The sequence below is a fragment of the Pteropus alecto genome, unplaced genomic scaffold, assembly GCF_000325575.1.
Source record: "Pteropus alecto unplaced genomic scaffold, ASM32557v1 scaffold5, whole genome shotgun sequence".
NCBI classification, from domain to species: domain Eukaryota; kingdom Metazoa; phylum Chordata; class Mammalia; order Chiroptera; family Pteropodidae; genus Pteropus; species Pteropus alecto.
The window spans coordinates 6,820,054-6,840,210 of NW_006441953.1; the positions used below are offsets into that span (position 1 = coordinate 6,820,054).

Sequence of the window (20,157 nt, forward strand, 5' to 3'; positions counted from 1 at the left end):
TCATTAATGCATCCAGTCTCTGGTTTTCTTCCTCTTCCTGTGTCATATTCTCACTCTCTCACAATGTTTCCTGGGATCAAGTCCCAAATAATCTATGCATACCCAAATCCTTATCTTAGGAACTCCTTGGGGTAGGGAGAGGTGATGCAGGCTAAGACAGAGGTCCTATTAAAATTTTAAATATGTTAAAGATTATAATCTCTTAAAACCAAGGCTCTAATTTCTTTGATCATCTGTTACCTCACCTTTTTCTTTTCTCTTCTTTTGAGAGTTAGCGGGGGTATGAGGATTTTAGAGACAAACTTGACTTCTGCTCCCAGTTTTATGGTGTCATTCCAGGTGAGTCAATTATCTCTTCTGTACACACAAACACACACACACACACACACACACACACACACACACACACACACACATTTTCCAGGGCTGTTGTAAACATAAAATAAAATAAAATAAAGCCTGCAGAACACCTTTTACTTTTTCTTCATCCCATTATAATGACACAGTTTCAAATTTAGGGAATAAGCTACAACTTTCTTTGTGGTTTTTTCTTTCCAATAATTACCTTGCGCCAACTAAGAATCTGAGTGAAAATCACAAATAATGAGAGTATTCTCTGATATGAACATAAATTAATTACAGATCAAACTTTTTCTCATGGGTATAGTATGAAAAAGACTCCTCTACTGAAGTATGTGGGGTTTTTTATTTAATTTGTTAGACATCCTTAATATACAGAGCTCATAAAAACTACACTGTTCCCATGGTCTAGAATAAGAATTAGCACACTATAGACAATGTATGATACTAACAAAGATATCATGAAAATAGTTTATTTATGAAACAATCTAAGAAATAGCATTCAATATGTTGAGGGGAAAGAGATGTAAAGGGAACTCAAGAAATAATTATGTTATTTACAGACATTATGGCGTTAAAGGTAAAATGTTAATAACGGCATTTCTTTCTCTCCAGCTTCCTACATACTACAATAAGTATTAATATTTAATTTGTTGTTCTTAACTGACTCTTCATTTCTGACCAGTCCCTTCTTTTTCACTTTTATCTCTATACATATTCCTCCCCTTCCTAAAATTTCCTCATTTTCTTCAATATGATTGGGGGCTCAAAAGATTTTCTGTTGACTGTGTTTACATTTAATTATGAATCATGTCTGCAGCAGTTGGTTTATATTGAAAATAGAGAACGAATTCAATATCTGCCTATAATGAATCAAAAGTAGCTGGTAGGATCGCAGTCTACATAATCAGAGCCTGTGTGGATTTACAACGACATTATTAGTACATGATTAATCAGTACCTAATGCGAACCAGTTCATACCAGACATCTACTAAGTCATTTCGTCTTACATTAAAGTCCTGTGGCTCTGTTTCAGATCAGTTAAGGGTTTTGCTTTATATGATAGTACATTGTTAAACTTGCCATCTGGTCCAACAGCTGATGTGGTTCATACAACCCCGAAGAGGCCCCAAAGCTTTACTCCTGGGAAATATCTGGTCTACCGTGTGGTGTCATGATTACTGGCTCATAGCTTTCTGGATCTTTTGAAAAGAACTATAGAAAAACCTCCACACTGGAAAAATCCTAAATCGGAATTAATTTGTTAGAAAAGAGTCCACTTACCCGAGGACCAGCCTGACCCTGAAATTGAAAAAAAGAAGAAAGGGAAACAGTTATAAAATTGTTTTCTTAAGTAAATATTTTCACTACTAAAACTTAAACTAGTTCTGAAAATCTTTTCAATTTATTTCTGAATATAACAATACCTAGCTACTGACAAACTTCATTTTGTGGTTTTAAAAAGTCATATATCTTCATATTTTTACTCTGTTATTTATGTGAAATCTTGATACTGTGGCCTGTTGCATATAACTCCAAAATGACTCAAGGGTTTTAGTATGCTCTAGAATTAAATTGGAGAAAGAGAAGGCAAAAGGTAAAATATACCTCACATGATCTTAACAAATGGGTTACTTAAAGGGAGGGTCTGCTAGCCCAGGCCATTACTGTGAGATACGTATTCAAAGATGGCACAGAGTTAAGAAAGAACAGGCAGAAATTTTAGTTTTAGAACTCACAGAATCTTTGAATTTTTCATTGTTTCTATAATACTTTAAGTCAATTTTTAAAATAAATATCTCTTACTCTAAATAATCCAAACTAAGGGAATTTTTAAAAATATGAGAGATCTTTGGCTCAATTAATGTGTACCATAACCCCTCATGCAGTCAATAGATTACGTAACCTTTGGGCAATCTAATTCTTGTTGTTTAAGCTAGCAAAAATTTCAAAGCAACATAACGGCAAATGCTTCTAAGAGAAAATCACCTGTGAATAAAAATATTGATTACCTATCACCTTCTTAAAATCTCCAGTTGGGTTTTGTATATGATGAGATGAAAGAAAAAGTTCGCACTGAGTTAGGAAAACTTAAAAAATAATTTAATAATTTAATCTCATCATGTCAGCTATATACCACTGGGTATTGTACAGGAAATCATGGAATTAACACAACTCCCAGAGAAGACTCTTTCTCTTTTAGCTCCTCTCCAAACTTGGAATTTCTTTAGGTGCTTGTTCTCTAACTGACTGGGGATAGAACAGATGATTTTCAAAAGCTTTGTCCAAAAATATGGTTGGCCAGGTTTTATATAATCAAACTAGGAAGAGGAAGCTGTTGCAGAGGTTACAGCTCTACTCCCGTACTCTTTATTGGTGGAGGGGGAGAAAGAGGATAATATTCATTAATTCTTTTCCAGAAACTTTTGGATGCATTATTCTATTTATCATTTATAACTGCCCTGCATTTTACAAATGAAGAAACTGAGGCTCATAGAAAGAAGCCAAAAATCACACAGCCAAATAGGGGGAAAAGCCACAATTTAAACCTCAACTTGGTTCTGAAGTTCATGCATTTTCCATCAGGTTACTCTGCCTTTCAGTCTGGAAGCTGAAACTCATAGCTGTGTTGAGACTGGATCGGATCAACAGTGACACCAGAGCACCACTCAAGTGAGTGGACGCTCTAAACTTCCTAACCACTCCCAGCTGCAAGTGTGCATCTCCACTTCCAGACACAGAACTCGGACGAGCAGGCACAGGTCCGTTAAGTGATACCTGTACAGAACCCAGGTCAGCAAAGGTTTTGAGAGTAACAGACAACCCTACTTTTGACTCTAACCATGGAGAACCTACAGAGGCAGGGCTCTCTGCCTACATTTAAATGTGGGTCTTCCCAGATCCATGTAATGGACGAAATCACAATATGTGCTCACTCTCACCTGCGCTCGTGGGTGCATTTCTCTCTCTCTCTCTCTCTCTCTCTGTCTCTCTCTCTCTCTTTCAATCTCTCTCAATGCTTTAAGCTTCTGACCTTTTTGAAATTTTAAACTACTGCAAACTCAGAAATGTGAACCTATATCTTTTATAGAACCTCAGAATATATCTCATTTTTTATAAAAGCTAAAATGTGGAGTTCTCTAAAATCAGAAAGAATTTCTTCAAAAGAATAGATTTTAATGTTGTTGTTGAGATTTTTAGATCCCTATGGTTGTTCTACAGATGACAGACTTTTCCTATTTTTAAAATGTAGCACTTCTGCCATTACACTGAACAAATGATCTTAGCATAGCGTGTACATACATTTATATGTTATTATATACAAATATACATTGTGTTATGAATTTTACGTTAGTGACAGGGAGAACAAATAGTAAGTGGTAGTAAAATGAAACAGTTGACTTTTACATGAGGATTGGAAAATATATAGTACCAGGAAACTCAGATCATCCTAACATGTGATATGAATTTCAGGCGTGTCTGTGTGTGTGTGTGTGTGTGTGTGTGTGTGTGTGTGTGTGTGTGTGTGTGGGTGTGTGTGTGTGTAGGGAACATGAAAAAAGAGGGATGGAAATAAGTTAGTAGGGAGGCTTCCAAGAAAAACGATGCATATAACATGACAAATTTGGTAATTCTCCCTAAAACACATGGATTACGCGATACAAGCCTTACAAACTTTACCCAAGATTCTAGGACTGCCTACACTCAATATGATGTAATGAACTATTCGCTAGCAGACACCTAGAATATCTGTAAGAAAACAGTTTAGCAGCTGGAGTCTTGTAGTGATGGTAATAGAGCCATCTGACCAAATGTGGGAAGTGATCAGAGGAGAGGTGTCAGTGGGTGTGGCAGTGCCATCCTTCCCATGAGAGTCCAGAGCATAGAGGAGACTAGACAAGAGTCCAAGAGTGACGTGCATCTCCGAAACTGCCTGTGTCTAGGGCACTGGGTGACAAAGCCTTCTTCACAGACAAATCACCAAATGAATAACCCAGAATTTCTTTCTTCAAGTTGCTGCCGTGTAGTTCATTGAGAAATATAAGTATTTTCATTTATTAGTGACATTTTCCTAGTCTATTCTAATCTATAGGTAGTGAACATTACTAATGATCAACTGTGAAAGTTAATTTCTTTCAGTTTCCTAAAATATACTCTAAATGAGTAGTTATAAATTACGATTAAGGCTCACAAAATACAACTTAAGTAGAATTTTTAAAAGTGGAATTCCTGAAAAGGACCTTTTTTCTCAAGCAAATCACCAAAATGTTTCTATAAATAACAACCTGAATCTAGTATAATCAAGAGTCATGCCAAGGGAATTAGTTAAATCACAGAATTACCGTAGTTTAGACCGAACATAATAGGTAAAGGTGGAGAATAGTGAGTGCTTTGAGTGGCCAATTCGCTGAACTTCAGCAGCTCAATTCAATGCCTCAGGCGGCCAAGGCACCAGCATGAAGACAAAGAAACAGCAGGAGGAGTGGACTTTAAAAAGTGGTGATCAGAACAGAATGGTAGAAAACAATTAGCCAGTAGCTGATGCCTGACACAAAAGTGTTCAAAGCAAGTTGAAAGTTTTGTGAGACAAGTAAACCACAACAGAACATGATAAATGAGATGACATATCACTGCAGTGTGTATTGTTACATTAGGCAATTTAAGAGCAATATTAACTATTTTTGTTAGGCTGTTATCACAATTACAGTTGCCAGAAAGTGCTAACACTCTTCTCTAAATGGACAAAGTCATTTAGATTTCTGACTGAGGCAATTAGTTTCACTACATGATACTTTTTTTATGGATGTTAAAACTATATCATTCCTTTTCAGATGGGATAAAAGCTGTTTTTCCATCAACACATGCACAGATAGGCACATAAAATTCGTACTTTTAAAGTATAATCTTACTTTGAAATACTGATTAGGATAACAGACTCACATATATCTTTACTGTGATAAGTTTTAAATAAAAACACTTTCATTTTCAAAAACTTGAGGGAATATCAGTATTGGTTATGCAACTCTAAAAGGTGCTAGCTACCTCGGCTTCAAGGTGTTCAGAAAGAAATTACTTCAATAACTAAGAAACACTTCATTAAGAAACCCAATCTTGGTGACTATTTTTAGTGCCCTTAATTCAGATTTATTTCATTCTCTTGAATTGAAAGAAAATACTTCAAAACAATAATTTCTATGTTTTGCATTTTGGAATCCTTATTATCTAAAAAGATCATTTGAAGGTGATTACTATAACTGCATTATCTCTTGAAAATTCTCAAATCCACACATTCAGATGTCAAGCTTATTTTTCCCTCAGGTAAAAATGGCACCAGAAGTAGGCATCCAGGTAAAGCTTTAAAACAACATCGTAAGAACTTTGGGTGGCAACAGGATTGTCCTGATGGCAGGAGGTTTTGAGAACCAACAGGAATCCTGTCATAGAATCTTCTCACTGGGATTCCTTAACCTTTCAAGAATCACAGTTTGACCTAGAGTCTGTGCCAGTAAGTGGAACAGATGAACTCCTCACTGCACTGTGAATTTATTTACATTTAATCTTTGATATCCCAGGGCTGAACTTACAAGGTACTCCAGAAACAACTGTTGAATTGCTGAAAGGTGAGAATATTTTGACTGGTCCAAAGATGGTTTCAGTATTTTTGTAGGACCATTAGAAAGTTTACTATTCTTATATGACAGGCTTATATTTTCAAAAGTTAGTTTCTCAATCCATTGTTCCAGAAAAGGGAATAAACACGTCCATATCAAAGAGGAAGTCTCTCCACTCAGTGGAATCTTATTCAGATGAGAGACGGAACTGAGGCAGACCAAGACGGCAGAGGCTTCACAGGAGGATTTAGGTCCTTCACACGTGGCACAGGACAAAAGACATGAGAGTTCTATCCTGAAGAAAAATCACTTCCTAAGGTGATTAAGTTTCCATATCTAATTAATGTGAGGCTATTATATCAAATTACTTTGATAATTACAAAATGCTAATAAATTTAGCATGGCGATTTTTCTATTTTTTTTATTATTATTATTATTATTATTATTATTAGTCATCTTACAATCCCTTATTTTTTTATTTTTTACGCCTACCTGGTCTTCCTAGGTGGTCTCCCATCCAAGTATTTACCAGGCCCAACCCTGCTTAGCTTCTGAGATCAGATAGGATTAGGCTTGTTCAGGGTAGCATGGCCATAGACTAGCATAGCAATTTAAAGTAGGCAATATATCCAATATTACCAATTCATTCAACTAATTCAAATTTAAATAAAAAGTGTATAAATTTAAAAATAACAAATTAATATTCAAATGGCATACTACAGAGAAAAGCAATTGAAGAAGTAAAGCATTAAGGATTATGTGTATTAATTTTGAAATAGCTTTGCAAACTGCATAATCTTGCAATGTCTATAAGCTGCTCAGTGTTTCCAAGGACTCTTACATGCTTGACTGAAGTAAATATTATGCATAATTTATATTGCCTAATGTGTTACTCTACAGGATAGATATTAGTAATTCTTACCTTAGCCACAGTCACATAATATTACTTAGATAAGAGTATTTCAATTTAATAATTAAAAAAAAAGTATTAATCCTTGCTGGTTTTAATTCTAGGAAGAAGCAGCCATATTCTATATATTACAGGAAAATAAATAGCTATAGTCTCAAGCCTGGTGGCTATTTCGTTTTTAAAATTTGAGAGAGAAAGTGAGAGAGAGCAAATATAGAGATAGTTTTGTTGGGTTCATGTAAAGAAAATAAAAATCTATTCAATACTTGGAAGATTTCTTTCATGTTTGCCTTTCATAAACAAATAAATGTATTTAAAGATTTAGTCTTATATTTAAACAAGTTAACAAATCTTTTCCATAATAATTAAAACACATTATTATATTTTCTAACAGAATACCATATTTATTTTTTCTTTCTTATAATTAAATGTCCATAATGGACACACAAGAAAAGTAAATAGTTTTATATGTGCACTTGCTTGTCATTAAAAATTGCTTATACAGAACATCAGAAAAAAACCCTTATTTGTGCATTAATTTACAACATTAAAATTTATTAGATGCCTAATGCTCCGCTAAGGTTGATTCAGATTTTTGCTATTGCAAATAATGCTTAAATCTTTCTTTATAAATATTTTACTATATCCCTGATTGTTTCCTTATGTTACAATACTGAAAATGCAGTTATTCCAATTATGAAATTTATGTATTTTATTTATATTATATAGTATATAAAATACAGATTGTACATTTTCTAGGATATTTTATAGTGTACACATATATGTTTATTCTGACACATATTTGTACATCTATAAAGAAAGCAGAGAGAGAGAGAAGAAAGGGAGGAAAGAAGGGAAGAAAAGCATAAGAAAATAAGTAGTTATCTCTAGGTGTTAGAATTATGGGTAATTATTTCTATATTTAGTTTTCTATACTTCTCAAAATTTTATTAGATCCATGTCTTGATATAAACATATTTATCATACGATACCTAATTCACTGCAGAAAACTTTAAAACAGAACATTAATTAAGTTGTTAAATTTTTTCCATACTAGAGTCATTCAACTCAAAGATGTAGGTCAGTGATCTTGAATTCCATTTCAACTATTTCCCAATCCAGCGTGTTTTCAATTACTTGGAAGAATGTTGCAAAATTCATAAAGTTTTCTTCAAAATCCAATAAGTAAAGGTTTCAAATTCACTTTTTGTGTATGCCCTACATCACTTTTAGGAAGAGATTAGGAGCAGGGAAAGGGGTGGGAGAACACCTACAGTCAAGCACCAGTGATAGGAGCTCTGGGGATCCCTGCCAGGCAGTTTGTGGGAACATTTACTGTTTTGCAAACCAAAACATTTGAGTTTGGGATTTAGCTGTATTATTTCATGGAGTTACTTAAAGAACTTATAATTTTAGCTATAAATGTATATCAAACTCCTAAAACATAATTTTTCCTATACATACATAGCTATGATAAAGTTTAATTTATAAATCGGGCACAGTAATAATAATATTATAATAGTATAGTATTAACAATAATGGCTAATAAAATAAAACAATTATAACAATATACTATAATAAAAGTTATGTGAATGTGGTCTCTATCTTTTTCTCTAAAAATATCTTACTTTACTGTACTCATTCTTCTTCTTGTGATGATGTGAGATGATATAATGACCAGGTGATGAGATGAAGTGAGGTAGAAATGCTGGACAAAGGGACGACTCATGTCTCAGAGGGACAGAGTGGGACAGCTCAAGATTCGATCGCACTACTCAAAATGATAGGCGATTTAAAACTTATGAATCTTTTATTTCTGCAATGTTCCATGTAATATTTTTGGATCACAGTTGACCATAGGTAACTGAAATTGCAGAAAGTGAAACCAGAGATAGGGAAGGACTACTACTCCTAAGTCTTTTCACCAATGGGTATGGAATCAGGAAGGGCTATCAAGTAAGTAAATGATGAGTTGTATAAACATTATTTTATTAAAATACAATAAACATATGGAATACATGTTAGGAGAGACATCTGATCAGCTTCCATGGTTTTAAAAACACGTGACTTTTAAAAAATTCGAAGGCAGTTTTTACTTTCTGCCAATTTTTATTACATTGTATATAATGGAAAATTTGTTTTCTGCCATGTTTATTGACACCTTTAAAAGTGTGCTTTTATTTATTTTTTTGCTCCAGATAAATACTAGAAGCCAATTTATAAACATCTCTCAGTAAGATTGAATTTAGATGTGTCCAATTTCAATTTTCTAAATATCGTACAAAAAGATGAAACTGACTGCTCTCTGCAGCTGTCTGTCCTAGATATTTTGCATTAATAAATGTGTTAGCAGAGTCAATAGATTCATAATGCATGAGTCACATGATGCTTATTGCTTCAGTGAGACAGAACCCCAAAATGAAATTCTATTTAAAACTGGGATGGAAGGCGTGGCTCTTCAAGCTGACAAGCCTATATGCTTTAGGAACCAAGATGTTTAGGGCTGCATCATAAAAATCACCACTTACTATCACAAGTCCCCAAGAGCTTTACAAATGACATCTCCGTTATAACAACTCTGCAAATTAGAGGTCATTTCCACCACTTCGTAGTTGAACAATGCAAATTTCAGACAAGTAAGGTAACATTCCCAGAAACGCACAGCTTTTAAAAGGAGAAGTTGGAATGTGAACATGGATTTGTCTGTCTTGAACCTTTTGTGTTCTCACTTGCATCATGCTGGTGGCTGAAGCCATGGGCTTGGGCGAGATTACCCAGGGAAAGCAAGTAGGGGTGATCCTTATCTCTATTTTGAATCAGATAAAAGCTATAGCTGCTCTACTTAGAAATATCCACATATGAAACACTAAAATTTTGCACACAGGCATACACACACACTCTGAAGTCTATTCATGGATTCTCTAGTGAATCTTTATTTCGCTCCTGGTTAAGATCCCCTTAAGAGAGAAATATAAACATTTCAGGGACAATCTCTTCTGTAACTGATGTTGGCAAAACTGAACAGACACATGTAAAACAATGAAATCGGACCACTTTCTTACCTCCTAAACAAAAATAAACTTAAAATGGATTAAAGACTTAAATGTAAGACCTGAAACTACAAAACTCATAGAAGAAAACAGGCAGTAAACTCTCTGACATTGCTCTTAGTGATAGCTTTGATATATCTCCTTGAGCAAGGGAAACAAAAGAAAAAATAAACAACTGGGACTACATCAAATTAAAAAGTTTTGCACAGCCAAGGAAATTATAAACAAAATGAAAAGACAACCTACTGGTTGAGAGGAGATATTTGCAAATGATATATCCAATAAGGGATTAATATCCAAAATATATAAAGAATTTATACAACACCAAAAGAACAAAATATTCAATTTAAAAATGGGCAGAGAACCTACATAGACATTTCTTCCGAGGACATACTGATGTTCATCACTCATCATCTGAGAAAAGCAAGTTAAAACCACAATGACATCTCACCTCACGTTGTGAGAATGGCTATCGTCAGTACATCGACAAATAACGAGTGCTGGCACGGATGCGGAAAAAAAGAACTCTTGTACACTGTTGGTGGGATTGTAAATTAGAGCTACTGTGGAAAATAATATAGAGATTCCTCAAAAAATTAAAAATAGAGCTGCCATATGATCCAGCAATTCTACTTCTGGGTATTTATCAGAAGATAACAAAAACACTAATTTGGAAAGATAATGTACCTCTATGTTCACTACAGCATTACTAGTACCAGCTAAGATATGGAAGCAACCTATATGCTCATCAATAGAAGAATGGATAAAGAAGATACAGTATGTGTGTATACATATATAAACACACAACAGAATATTATTCAGCAATAAAAAAGAATGAAATCTTGTCATTTGCAACAACATGGCGGGACCTAGAAGGTATTTATGCTAAGTGAAAGAATACAGAGAAAGATGAATACCATATAATCTCACTTATATGTGGAATCTAAAAAAACAAAAACAAAACAAAACAAAAAGAAATGAATAAATAAAACAAAAAAGAGGGTCAAATATGTGGTGATGGAAGGAGATTTGACTTTGTGGGGTGAACACAAAATGCAATATATAGAAGATGTATTATAAAATTATACACTTGAAATCTATGTAATTTTATTAACCAATGTCACCTCAATAAATTTAATTTTAAAATATTAAAAAAAAAAAAAAAAAAACATAGATATAGAGAACAAGCTGATGATTGACAAAAGGGAGGAAGTGGGGGATGGGAATTTTAAAATAAAGTGCCCTAAGAACCCTGATAAAACTCCATAACACACCAACCCAGCATGAAAATAATAATAAAGTTGAGTTAAAGAAGCCAAGATTTCAGAGAACTTCAAAAAAAGAAATTAAAATGAGAAATGCAAAGAGTCCCTTGCATTTAATTAATAGGAAGTCAGAATCTTTACTGTAATTGACTAAGCAGTGAAGTGAGGACATTAAGTCAAGAATAAACACAATAGATGGCAAGCAGTTTTCATCTGAAGAGCCAACTGATTGATTGTTAACTGTTGAGTGGAATAATATGTTAAAAGAATATTCTAAGGCTGGGTTATAGACTTCGGAAAAGGATGCTGGAGATTATCAGCAATATCTACAGAAGCCAAAACGTGGAAAATAGATGTATCAACTACTATTGGCCAATCTCAGTAGACACTTCTTTTGAGTAGCTGTCTTTGAGGGAAAGAAAAGAAAATAGGATAGTGGCTAAAAGGAATATTTGGCTTGAGGAAAAGTTTTTGTTTCTTTGTGAAGTAAGGTGAGGATTTGAAAATGTTTATAGCTAACAGAAAACTGTTAGCTGAGAGAAAAGAAATGGCTTGTAGAGCAAGATTAATATGTATGAGAATACAAAAGAAAGTAGTGTCAGAGAATAGGATTAGGAGATGGGGCACCATTTTGTCTGAGAAGAGGAAAAAGTGAAGATAAATACCGATATATCTAGATGTTACAGAGGCAGAAAACAAAGGATTCCATGCCCTAAGTCTCAAAGGACTCTGAAGTAGAAGTCTGCTGTGTGTGGGAAGAGTAAGGTTGATTGTTTGTTTATTCATTCAAGTAATATTTGTTAAGCCTCCGATGTGCCAGGATTTCTTCATAAACTAAGAATATAGTAAATAAAACAAAGTCCCTGCTCTCACTCTTGTTAGGGGAGACAGAATTCAAGAGAATGTTTATAAATACTGTGGCAGGTGATTATAACAACTAAGATGAAAAATATATGAGGATAAGGAGGCCAGAGAGCAATTTGGTGGAAGGGTGCTCTTTTATAGAGTGCTCATAGAAGGCTTCTTAGAACAGAGGAAAAAGGAATCACAAGTGGAATACCTTGATCAGAAGAAGACAGGGTATTCAAGAAACTGGCAGTATGTCTGGATGGGAGGGAGCAATGGGGAATGGGGTCAGGAGTGAAGTCGTAGAGGTGAAGGAGGCAGATGATGACTTTGTAAGTCATGGTAAGAATTTGGCTTATCACTGGGGTGAGATAGCCACAGGGAGGAGGTTTTATACAGAGAAGTGACATAATCTGAATTACATTAGAAAAAAATTATGCTCACTGCAGAAAAAAAGGCTATAGGAGGGCAAAGGTGTGAGCATGGAGAGAAGTTAGGAGGCTTTTGTCACAATCCCAGTAAAAGATAAATGATGGATGGGCCAAGACAGTCACGGTGGAGGAGGTTCAAAAGTGATTAGATTCTACATATATTGTGAAGAAAGTGGTGCGAAATATGCAGATAGAGTGAATGAAAAAAGAGGAGTCAGGTATGCACCCACGGTTTGGCTGGAGCAACTGTAGGTGTTGCGATGTCACTTACTGGTGTGTACAGAAGGCTGAACGAGATGTAGTTTAGAAAGCAGAAGCATCAGAATTTAGTTCTGGACATGTTGAGTTTGAGAGATCTCTGAATCAACCTTGTGGAGATGTTGAGTAGATAGGTGGATTATACAAGTCCAGAGCTCATGAGCAAAGTCCTGGCTTGAGGTATAGATCGGGGAGATTTTAACAAATAGCTAATATTTAAAACTATGATATTAAATGTGATCGCCTAGCAAGTAAATGTAAATAAGGAAGAAAAAAGGTTTAAGGACTGAGCTTGAGCATTCCAACATTTAGAGACCATGGAGAAGAAAAAGAACAAGCAAGGCTGGGAAGGAGTGACCAGTTGAGACAGGGGAGTGCCTTGAAAGAGCGGTATCAAGCAAGGAAATAAGGCAAGTGTTTCAAGAAGGGAGCAAGCAATCAACTGTATTGAATATGGTCCAGTACAATTTGAACTGAACCTTGACTACTAAATTTGTCATGGTGAAGGTAAGAAGAGACCAGAGAAGAATGTTTTTAGCAGAGTGGTTGAGATGAATGCCCTGTGAGATTCAAGAGAGAATCAGAAAACAGTATTTGGGGACTGTGGACGACTCTTTCTAGGGTTTTTACTTTGAAGGGCAATGGGAGTAAACAAATTCAATAGAGTCTGGGGTAAAACATGGGGTCAAGGAAGTTTTACTTTTATTTTTTAATAAGGAAGATATTAGGGATTTATTTTATGCTAATAGAATTATCCTACAGAGAGGAAAAATTCATGATATGGGAGGGAGGCAACTGCAAGAGCAATGACCTTGAGCAAGGCAAAGGGGATTGGCTCAAACATAGTAATGAAGAGAAAATCTATCCCTTGTTACAGGGAGAAAGGAGGATACAGATCTGAATAAATGATCAGACTTGGTGACGGGAATATATAGAATTTATACTCCAATTGCTTCCACTTTCTCAGAAAAATAAGAAACAAAGTTAAATGGGAAGGGAGATGCTGGAGGACTCAGGAGCCAGAAAGGGTTTGAAATAGCTAAGAAACTATGGACATGGATTTTAGGCGTGGGCTGCACCACAGATCCTCCTGAGACAGTGGTTGTAAATTTTAAACGAAGCCAGTTAACAGAGTTGTTTTTCTTCACCCACATTCAGCGATATGAGTTCAGGCACAGAGTAGAGAGTGAGTTGTATTTAACAAGGCTTGGGGTTTCCCCTGGACAGGACAGAAGGAGAGAGTGAAGGGGTTGCAGGAGCATAGAAGAGCATGATTATAATGATGGGCCATGCATCTAATCTGTTAAAGAGGGAAGTGAGGCTATGGGATAGTGTTTTCCGCATCTTTATCGGATATATTTGTTATTCCTTATGCATTATATTCATGATATTCCCACTAAACTATATTTAATAAGTTCAATTGTATCAATGCTTTCATCAATTAATAGAATGTCTAATGTATTGATCTATTATTATAGTTTTTACCATTACTGTTTTAACTGTTTTTTAAAACACACTTTTATTTTAGCTATTTTATGTTTCTATCTCTTTAGGCTTAATTACAGAAATACAGTCTCAAAAACATAGTACAGCAATAATAAAGATAATGTCATCAATATTATTTAGTGACAAAAATCACTAAAATGTATGAGGTGATTATGCAAAATATGTTGACTAAAATACTCTGAATTTTCCTACAATTCTTATTGACATTGTTTGTGATGAGCTACCACAGAATTTATATGAATCGCCCACTCCTACATTTTCTGTAACAAAGCCAAATAAACTTTACCAACCAAGCCACAAAATTATAAGTGTTACAGTGGCTACGTAAGCTAAGTGCTGCTGAAATGCTAGAGGAAGAAATATGGCACTTAGAACACTCAGGCAGTCCCAGTGGGATAAACTGACCAAATTTTAAAACTTCAAACTCTATCAAAGGTAATGACACCTCATTTGAACCAAATTAAGGTTCAGACCCAGCAGTCAAAGCCCTGGGCTCAGCCTCTGGAGAGACGCTTAACCCTTATAATTTCCAGTTGCTACAGGCTCCCTAGCCCGAGCACACCTGTGTTCCTGCTCAGGTGTCCTTTCCACTTGTCAAAATTCCATCCAAGCTTTTAGGGCATTCACCTCTTCCACAAAGATTTGCCTGCTTTCCTACAGTAGATGGGAACTTAATGTCTTCTGAATATCTACAGATTATTTTCTTAATACTTTAATGACATTACATTCTGTCTAACATTATAGCTATTGCTATCTTCTCTCTCCTATTAAATGGTATGCTCCTTGAACAACTAACACAATGCTGTTTCAATATGCCAGGCACTGTGATGTTTGTTTTGTGGACTTCATAGGTACCATTATTAGTCCACTTTACAGTTATAGAAACTGAGAGGGAGGTTGAGTGATTTTCCCAAGATCATACAACTAGTAAGTGGAATTATAGAGATCTAAATTCAGGTCCATCAGATTCCAGAGCCCACATTCTTTAACTACTATGCTATATCGCACCTTAGACAGTGAAGGGCATACAATAAACTTTTGTTTTTCTTAAATCATCATTATATAAATTTTTATTCAATCAACCTATGACATTCCAGGTACTGCAGTGATGCCAGTGGAACAAGGAAAAAATAAGGCACAGACCCTTCAACAGGGGAGCTTGCAGTCAGTCACAAACAATGCCAAAAGTTAATACATTCTCAGATTTCCATACTTTACTGGGCTTTTCCTTCCCAAGTAACTGGAAGACCATTAGCAAAGGCTCAATTGTGAAAACTAGTTATAGTTCTCTCCTCTCACTGCAATAAAATTGATTATACTGAAAAATAAACCACCTTAATTTATTTTAACAGATAATGTTATACAGTTAATGATGCTCAGACTAAATTAGATACTGTAATGTAATGTTCAAGGGGATACTGAATACATTACATTTATTCTATGATATAAATGTTCTCAGTTGAGACAGGAAATATAACGTAGCATTTCAGAGCCACTGAATAAATTACCTCTATTGATGAGGCTCGGCAGGTTCTTTCTGAAAGATTCGAAATAACTGCTGAGGGATAAAACATAGCATTCGTGGGCTGTAGCCACAGCATGCTCGAAGCCTACTGGGGAGAGAATAAAGCACAAGCTCCTATGCATGAATGGTTCCGTGTCCTGCCTGAAGCATGGCTGACCGACCATCCCTGAAATTGTTTAAATGAAAGGAAGTAGGCTAAGGTACACATTTGTATTAATAATTGGTGTGCATGAAGTAAATTAGGTTTTCCCACCAGGTTCCTCTTAAAGGGGTGAAGAGGCAGTACAAACCTCCAGGAACAAAGTCTGCAAAAGCAATCTTTTCAAAGCTTTTGACAAACTGCAAACCTCAGCCATTTATTTTTTTCTCATTGAAAGGAGAGTTCGAGGAAAAGTTTCAGTTCACTTTACACACGTGCACATGCACATGCACACACACATGCACGCACACACACACAGAATGTATAGGTGTATGAAGCATGAACTAGGACACGAGAGTTATGTAGTACAGTCCTTATTCACAAAGGAAGTCAAGGGACCTGGTTCTGCCATTAAGCAGAGGGAGGCTTTTTCACTGATGCCAGAGGGCAGGCGTGGTGCATTTCCGAGTTCCTTTAGTTCTTGTGCATATTCCCACATGGACAATCTGTGTACCATGGAATCTGGCCCCCCTATTTGTACGGCCATGTTGTGACTGAGGCAGAAACAACAAGCAGTCTCAGTCAGAAGAGAGAGGTCAATTCAACCAAACCATGGTTCGGATTTTCAAATTTTTAAAGGAAACAATACATTTGAAACTTCTTTGCTTTGTGATCTTAGAGAATAGAGTTTAACCTGCTTTTTTCCTGGTATAGAAATTTCCCAGGTTTATAAATATTTCTGACCCTTTCATAAAAACCACATACTAGGTAAAGAATGAGAAATATTAAACCCATTTACAATGCTGTGCAATCAGTTTTCTTATAGCGATTGTAGAAAAAAAAGATAATTTGTTTTTGCAGCAATATCCTTTTCAACAAACATATATATCATTTAATCTTATGTCATTTTATAATAAATTTTTACTTTTTTCACTTGCACAAATATTAATCTTGTCTAAATAAGATTTAAATCCAAAAGAGCAATACAATCAAAGTTTATAAGTAATGCTAAATTATTCAAATATTTTAATTCAATTCAATAGTTAATAGATCTCTTAAATTTCTCTTAACTCTATTTACATTTAAATCAAGGTAAAAAATAAGCAATTAAAGATTAACAAAGTTTTGAGGTTTAATTCAAGTAATTAAAAGATAATACTACTTAAAAGTAGGAAATATATTTCCTTCACACTGTTTTTCTATTTCCTAATCACACAAGTGTTTAAAAAACAAAAATGTAAAACTTTATGGCTGTTGATACCTGAAAGACATCTTTACCTAAAAACTATTTATCTTAAGAAACTGAAACTCCATGTGTAGAAACAGAATGCAGGTGGCTAATTCATCTTGAGCATCACTCGAAATATATTTGATGTGGTTTACGCCATGATGATGAGAACACAATAAACTGTGAAAAATGTCATTTCTGGAAAATTAGTTGGCTATAGTTCAGCAAGAGATGAATCTTTGTAACAGATGTGATATGATGACTTTGATGAATTGAACATTTTAGAATATGGAGTATTTTAAAAATATTTCCTTAAAATAAATTAATTTAGATTAAAACATACTATATACCATTATTCAAATGTCCACTCTCTCCACTCAGAATAGTTCAATGTCAGTGTCTTCCTTCGAATTACTCTTTGGGCGCCACTTTTAGTCCATTAATTTAAAAAACAAAGAGAAAACTTAATCTCTGATCTTCCCACCAACTAAAATTCTACACTTCTTGTATTTCACGTTACTTTGAAGTTTTCTATGATTTGAAGATAAAAATATCAAGAAAAGATGCTTCTTTAAAAAAATTTTTTTTCTTTTTAGCAGAAAAGGTTGAGATACAAGACTTTCTGACTAAAAAGTCAATATATTGGTCAATTGCTACAGATGCATCATTTCTAAATTTGCTAGAAAGAAATTAAAAGCCTTTATGCCAAATATTAGAATTTGGTACTCCACTTTGGGGCATTTAATATCCTATAATATATATTTGGATGTTAGAGAAGGAGTTAGTTTTATATAAGTACATGTATTTAATTACTGGGCTTTATAGATAAAGACAAACCACATTTACCTAGTTTTGGTTATAGTTTAAAAGTAAGAACTTTGAAGATCTGTAGTTTAGGATACTATTTAGATACCATTCTTGGTATCCTAATGTATTTGAAAGGCTAGCCAGCATAGAGCAAGACAAGATAAGAACAAATATGTAACAAAAGAGATGTCTTTTTAAAAGAGAATTATCATATTGGTTTTTAGTAAGCCACCTGCTGTAGCTACTGTCAGTGAGCAAAAGCAAGGATGTAGCAAGAAAACATTTCACACCTGAAATGACGCTGACTTTCAACTCCCAAACAAGAAATATTCTAATATAAACATCACCTTTATCTGTTATTAAAACTCCTCCCAAAGGGAATCTTAGGATTCCAAGGACAATTCCATGGAGTCCAACATAAGGGTGTTACAAATTACTGAAAGCACCAAAGTAGGTTACATCTTGGTAATTACTGTACTTTAGGGCAACAGATTGAGTTCCTACCACTGTAGCGAGAGAAGACAGGTCAATTTTCAGTAATAATTTACATGAACGAAAGCTTTCTATTTATTGTTCACAGAACATAGCCTAGAAAATGAGCAAGCTGCTTTAGATATTTGAGTTTCTAGAAAGTACTGAAAAGTTCTAGAAATGAATAGGAATTAAAGAAACTGCTTACTCTTTAATGATACTTTTTAGTGACAAAATAAAAGCTTTCCCTCCTCACAATGATGAATAGGACGTGGTTTCCCAACCCAAACTCATTTGCCTTGTGGTTTTGATTATTTATATGCACATAGGAAACTTCATGTTATAAGGAATATGTAATTTCTGTAGTGAGTTTTTTACAAATTATGATATTTGATACAAGGTCAAGCAATTTTTCATTTTGTTCAAAATGTTCCAAAAATCTGAAATTGCCATCAGTTTGTTTATGCAAAGTCTCTGCAAAGTCTGTCCTCTTAAACTCTACTAACATCACCGAACTAAAGATAAAATAGGGAAAATTTCCCCCTCTAAACAGGGCAGTTAATGCCTATGGGAAAATAACATTCTTAACAAATAAAACCCAGGGGATCTAGTCAGGCAAAGGAATAAATCCTCATCTTTCACACAACTTTCAAACTGGTAAACAATGCAAGAATTCAAAAATAGTTTCTTTTCAACTCATGCCATATAATGTACAAAGTAAGTTTGTATGTAATCGCAAAGCCAGATCAACTTTCCAGACGGACATGAAGAATCAATGATTAGAGGCTTAACTTTAATATGCAAAGTAGAGGGTTGGGTGGACTTAGAGGGGGGCATCGGGATAAATAACCCCACAACTGGAAATGGAAGTCTAGGTCATTTCCTGTCTGAGGATATATAGGGCATATTGGATAATGGTCAGAGTACCTGAAAGGAAACCGCAAGCTGATTAGTTCCACTCCAAGGGATGGTTTTTAAAAACCAGTTCTTATTCTTTACCATTGATTAGAAGTCTAAATAGAAGGCTACATATGGCGAAAGATATATACATTCAGCCATTACAACAGAAGGGCGATAAATTATCCAGGGTGCCTGCAGAGAACTCTCTAATCCATTCTTTCAATTTTCATTCTCACCTGTGAAAAAGCCTGAAACTGTATGCCAATTGGTTGTTAATAATGTGCTCTGGAAGAGAACAAGTTGAAATTGTTCCCAAAACTGCAAATCAAGAGACAAAGTACGTGTGTCTACTACTGTTGAATGAAATTATATATCAGAACAAAAGACCGTGTCTGCAATACAGGACTAAACTATGCTTTCATGTGTCCTATAAAATCCATGGCTCTGGGCAGCACAAAGCTCTGGAGCACTTATATTTCTACTCCCAGAAGAATATCTAACATAGATGTAGTTAACGGAAGCCTCCAAAAGGAAGTTTGTGATATGAAATTTAAAATAATTGTTTTTAAATTTGTAGTTTCCAGATTGGGTTTCTACTGTGCCTGCCAAACATTCCCTTTCTTTTTCTGTGGGCTAGCTACACAAATATGGATTTCATTTGTTTATTAATAGAAGGAAGTGGTGATTCAGCCACTTTGTATAGATGCCCTAGTTTTCCTATCTCTACTCTCTTTCCATAGGACACTGTAAGTCGTGAAAGGTCAAAAGCTAGAAGGAAGAGAGAGCGCGGTGGGGCTGTGATTAGAAAGAGCAAGTCTCTTGCCTCTCTGGTTTGATCTGCAGCCCTTG

At 34.9% G+C, this 20,157-nt stretch overlaps 1 protein-coding gene and 1 pseudogene across 2 annotated transcripts in view; both read right to left on the reverse strand.

Moving 5' to 3' along the window:
• The window catches only part of COL25A1 (collagen type XXV alpha 1 chain), a 404,747-nt gene that overhangs the window by 158,153 nt on the left and 226,437 nt on the right, over positions 1 to 20,157 (reverse strand). For both annotated transcript variants that reach the window (XM_006918911.1, XM_015594880.1), the window contains exon 5: positions 1,645 to 1,662. In XM_006918911.1, the coding sequence (XP_006918973.1) occupies positions 1,645 to 1,662 (18 nt within the window). The remainder of the gene's footprint in view (positions 1 to 1,644; positions 1,663 to 20,157) is intronic.
• Positions 6,452 to 6,571, reverse strand: LOC112485668 (annotated as a pseudogene).